Source organism: Sphaeroforma arctica, assembly GCF_001186125.1.
Source record: "Sphaeroforma arctica JP610 unplaced genomic scaffold supercont1.2311, whole genome shotgun sequence".
Taxonomy (NCBI): Eukaryota; class Ichthyosporea; order Ichthyophonida; genus Sphaeroforma; species Sphaeroforma arctica.
In genome coordinates this window covers 1-5374 of record NW_014038247.1, presented here as the reverse complement: position 1 = coordinate 5374, position 5374 = coordinate 1, and the positions used below count along the sequence as shown (strand labels likewise).

General features: G+C 45.2%; 1 protein-coding gene across 1 annotated transcript in view; it reads left to right on the top strand.

Moving 5' to 3' along the window:
* The window catches only part of SARC_12449 (hypothetical protein), a gene marked incomplete at its 3' end in the record, with an annotated part of 7075 nt that extends 1816 nt beyond the window's left edge, over positions 1 to 5259 (top strand). Inside the window, exons 2-9 of the mRNA XM_014293444.1 lie at positions 608 to 718; positions 898 to 993; positions 1296 to 1455; positions 1640 to 1711; positions 2367 to 2443; positions 3133 to 3339; positions 4160 to 4308; positions 5166 to 5259. Of these exons, the coding sequence (XP_014148919.1) occupies positions 608 to 718; positions 898 to 993; positions 1296 to 1455; positions 1640 to 1711; positions 2367 to 2443; positions 3133 to 3339; positions 4160 to 4308; positions 5166 to 5259 (966 nt within the window). The remainder of the gene's footprint in view (positions 1 to 607; positions 719 to 897; positions 994 to 1295; positions 1456 to 1639; positions 1712 to 2366; positions 2444 to 3132; positions 3340 to 4159; positions 4309 to 5165) is intronic.
* Between the last annotated feature and the right edge of the window lie 115 nt (positions 5260 to 5374).

Below are 5374 nucleotides of genomic sequence, written 5' to 3'. Positions count from 1 at the left end.
TATATAGTAGTATAGTNATATATTATATATATATATATATATATATATATATATATATACTATAAACACGTTCGAGACACGCTCGAACGTATGCAACCTTATCACGTAATGGCGTAGAATAGAAAGCCTCTATAGTGATATAGCTGGTTCTTGAGAATTGGCCCATGTATCATATTTCATTTACGGTAGTGCAGATAAAAGCCACCAAAATCAATGTCTCATGTACTGCTTCTGGTGAGATTTCTTGCGCCTGCGCGATTTTTTTTCACCCACATATCATAACCCGACGACGACTTTAAGCTGTCTTTAAAGTAACTGCGTCGCCGACAGTATTTCACTTCTTTGAAACTTCATGGCCGTGATGCTGGGTTATATGCATTTCAATCAACTCAAACCCTATTTAAAGCTTAACCTGGTGATAGAAATTGAATCCTGACTCTGATTCTGACCCTATTCCACGCCCTCATCGACAACATCGTATCTCGAACATTTCCTAAATATTCGTAAGTTAGAAATGTAGTTTGGAGGCTATGCCTATCATATGTGAAAGGGTCCTGAGCAAGCGGGTTTTCTTCTGATACATCCTCTCAATTTGCTATCATTGTAGGATACGTACCCGGAAAGGTCGCCATCATTCGAAACTAGCTTTCCCGAGGCCTACAAGAAGCTGCAGACTATACTTGGTGACCGCATCACGCTGGATGAAGATGCCTTAGAGGTACCATGTGTACCTCTATGCTTTGTTAATGATTATTTTCCGTGCTTTTCGTATCTACACCGCGCCATCCCCTGCTGTTTCCTCCTTTATCGTAAACACAAAAGCTCGATATGCCGGGCGCATGTGCTATGTTCTTAGTTCAATTCTGGATTGTATGACCTATTTTCCTTACACTGCAGGGGCACGGCAAAGAGATGAGCGGATATGCCAAGCCTGCATGGCCTCAGGCAGTGGTCTGGCCTGTCAGCACCGAAGAGGTGTCGGAGATTGTCAAGGTAGGTGTACCCGTTCGTGTTCTATTTTGTGCCAAGTCTGCTGAGACATTACTTTTCTTTTTATCCTGTACCTGGGTAGCAATTCTGGGATAGCGGAGAGTCGTGTATTCGTTGGCATTCACAGGGGGAGACTATGTCTATCTATAAATGGCAGTTTTCTACACAGATCACGATACATATAGCCATATGAAAGAGTTGCTTAGGCATGTATACAGTTCGCCATCTGTACCACCTTTCTGATAAGTCTTTGTATTAATGCACTAACATAATCATATTCGATCTGCATGACACACACCGTCTAGGTGTGCGCTGAATATGTTATACCCATCATCCCTTTCACGGCTGGTACTTCGCTTGAAGGTCACACAGTGGCACCCAAAGGCGGGATCACCATGAATTTCCGAGAAATGAGTTCAGTCATCCAGTACAACGAAAAAGACATGGATGTGGTAGTACAGCCAGGTGCGTGCGCAAGAGAGGCTTGTGGGTTATGTGATCGGCACAAATTGGCAATAAGATGCATATTGCAATACGGGATACCTAGTTGCTTAAGAAGCATTGTGACATACATATGTGGTTTGAACACTCCAATGGTTCAGCTTAGCCATAATTTTGTGCATAACACTAGCAAACACAATTCACGCAGGAATCGGCTGGATGGAACTGAATGACTACCTCCGACCTCACGGAACGTTCTTGGGAGTGGATCCTGCCCCAGGTGTGTTCGTGTTGCGTCTACATGTCGTGCGTGTGCAGATCTATAGCAGAAGTTTAGTAGAGACCAAATGTAGGAAGAAGCTCACTTGTATGTGACCCCCCTGGTATATGGACTACTGTTCTGTGTGCACAAGAGTGGGATTTTTAAAAAGTACAAGTCGCCTAAAACACTTGTGAAATGCCACGTCTAATCATCTACGTGCATCCAAATTTTGAGTGAATGTGACTACGGTCATGTGCGTGTATATTTTGAAATAACTTTTGGTACAAAATATACTGTATCCGACTTCATAGCTGTAGTGTAGTGGCATGTTGCGCAAAAGTTGTCGCATCGCACAACTTTCTCTGGACTGATGTGGCTATTGGACCTTTACGTCCTGATATGACTATTAAATGGTGCCGCTGCTACCACAATGCTCTCAGCAATATGGCGCCTACATCATGCCCGTTTGTCCGGATGCAGTGTCGGGATGCCCCCCACATTTGACGGTTAAGATTTTTGTGCAACATAGATAATAGTACTTAAACTTCGTCTTGGCTTGAAGTGTGTGGTCTTACAAAGCTTCCGTGTGCCAAACGTACCATCTCATCTTCCTATACCGCTCACCCATGTCGGCTTCCTACCACTCGATGTGGCATCCTCACTGCTGGCATAGGTGCGTGTATCGGTGGCATGTGTGGCACCTGCTGCTCAGGCACGAATGCTGTGCGATACGGGACGATGAAAGATCAGGTATGTAAAACTCAACATCAAGGCTTTTTTTATTTATAGTATAGCACTAACGGTTCGAGCGCTTCGCGTCGGATGTCATGTATTACTGGTCCGTCTCGGGCCTCTATGTCACACGATGATTTGTTGGTATACGGGGTCTGAGAAGGATCAGGCCATAGACCGAGCAACATATAGCCAGTGGTCATTCTGAAGTCAACACTCCTTTTCGGCCTCCATTGAACCTAGAGGACATGTATATGCTGTCCATGCACGATCGATTGTGTATAGAGTAGTCCTGGTAAGGTATTTCACAAGTGTCGTGATCGCTCAAGGAATGCGCAATTAGTTTACGGCATAGCTCATTGTGGCTACTGCAGTGTTCGGTCAATTAAATATATACAGTACATCAATGCTATAAAAAATAAACGAGTCATCTGCCTTTTATGCCATCACAAGCGAAGATGCCACATCGGCCGCGTCGGTCGGTCTTTCAATATAGGTGCAAGCGAGTAAGGTCCAAACATGGCTATTTGCGCTAAGACGCTAGTTGATTATCTTGCGTCATCGCGGTTTTTATATCAACACCACAGAAGACCAAACTCCTACATATGCATGTGTGAATTTGATTCTTGCATCCCAGTTTCCAGAGATATCAGTTAAATATGTCAAATTGAAGGATTGCTCTCACTTCACACCTGACACCGTGACAGGTGGTGAACCTAACCGTTGTCATGGCCGATGGCTCGATTGTGAAAACTGGTCAACGCGCCAGAAAGAGCAGCGCTGGTTACGATCTGGCGCGCGTGATTGTGGGCTCTGAGGGTACGTTAGGAATTGTCACACAGGCCACTCTCAGAGTCAGGCAAATACCACACCACACGTCTGTGGCGCGGGTGAACTTTCCTTCCGTCCATGAGGTATGTGAGAGTGTCTGTGTGTTTTGCTTTGTGTGAGTGCAAGTGTGCTTATCGAAAGGTTAATCTCGCGCGTGCGGGTGTGGGCTGTAAATTGCGTTACACGGGGGGGATTCCATCCGTCCATGGAGTATGCAAGCATTCTATGTATGTAACCCTTTTGTTTATGTGTAGTATTATGATTAATCGTTTGGTACGATCTCGCACGTGCAATTGTGAGCTCTCAGGGTCACGCTGGAGTGTGTCACACAGGCCACTCTCAGGGACAGGCACATACCACAGCATACGCTTGTTGCGCATGCGAGGTTTGCATTCGTACATGAAGTAAGCGAGTGTTTGGATGCTTCGGTCTCTATGCATGCCAAGTGTGTGGAGTTGTTTGGTTCATTTCTGGCGCATGTGATGTGGTCATACCTGAGCGAACGCTGGTGATTGTCACACAGGCTGACTCTTGAGGTTGGGCACATACCACCGATACATCAGTTGCGCGGTGCAAATCCATGGTACCTTGCCCTGTGCGAGTATGTCCATGTAATCTTGTGCTTATCAATACAGCGTGTGTGTGATTGTATGGTGCGATGTGGATGGTTTCACACGCCACTTCCACAACTAGGCCCACGTCAAACCGCTCGCCTATTGCGCGTGATTTTTATTCGGTTTCGGGCAACTCTGGGCGGATATCGGATATACCATCACATAGATGAGTGGAATAAGAATTATTTAAAACATCTGTCATTGTCCATTCTAAACGCCGTGTTGGCCCTGGAGCACCGGTCTCTCAGCGGTGTGGCTATTAGTGATGCTATACACACCTGCCCTGTAGGCGTCTGAGGCAGTGATCAAGATGCTGCAGCAAGGCATTCAATTAGGCGCAGTGGAACTTTTGGACGAGGAAATGGTTCGTGCAACCAACCAATACATGGGCATGGAACTGTCCGAGTCGCCCTGCCTGCTCATCAAATTTGCTGGGAGGTGATGTATGGGAAGTATATATGTACATTCATAGTGTTATGAATTGTCCGAGTCGCTTTGCCTGCTCATAAAATTTGCTGAGAGGTAATGTATGAGGAGTATATATGTACATTCATAGTGTTATGAACTGTCTGAGTCGCCCTGCCTGCTCATAAAATTTGCTGGGAGGTAATGTATGAGGAGTAAATATGTACATTCATAGTGTTATGAATTGTCCGAGTCGCCCTGCATGCTCATAAAACTTGCTGGGAGGTAATGTAGGAGGAGTATATATGTACATTCATAGTGTTTCTATGGTATGTGTAGACTCGGATATTCAAGTGACTGTGAATCTCGTGGTCTATAACTATGAAGTGGAGCCTGTGTTTAGCTTTTGTGGGCTAGTATCGTGATGCAGGAAGATTCGTACTGTTTCCCAATCATGTGTGTGTGTGTCGCGTGTGTGAGGTCATGGTCGTAGTCGAACTTGTAGGCCGGACTGATTGTTTAGCCTGCTGAAAGTATCATCGGATAGCACTGTAGGCTTGTCTGTTACTGAATGCCGGCTGTATACTTGAGTCTTGGTTGCTGACGTCTCACTTTATACGAAACTGGTCATGAAAGCGGTACCACATTCGCAGGCAAAACCACACTCGCAGGCAAACCCACACTCGCAGGCAAAACCACACATAATACACGGTGTAGATACTTTCCAAAAATATACAGTGAATTGTGTCAGGGACGCCCAAACGATATGTATTCTATTCATATCGATTCACGCACATGCCGATACGGTTCGGCACCGGTTGCCGTTGTCACATCCCGCTGCGCTTGCTTGATTCCTGACTTACCAATACACGACCCTTTAACACTTCCAGTGAGGCACACGTCGCAGACGATGTGAAGGAAGTAAGCAAAATAGTGGCAAAGCACACGTCGGAACCCTTTGTGTGGACGAAAACGCAGGAGGTATAATAGTGGATGCGAATGGGTATTGTATATGATGCTATAGTTACGTGTGTGTGTGTGTGTAAGTATATATATATATATATATATATATATATATATTGTGTGTGTGTGTGTAGTG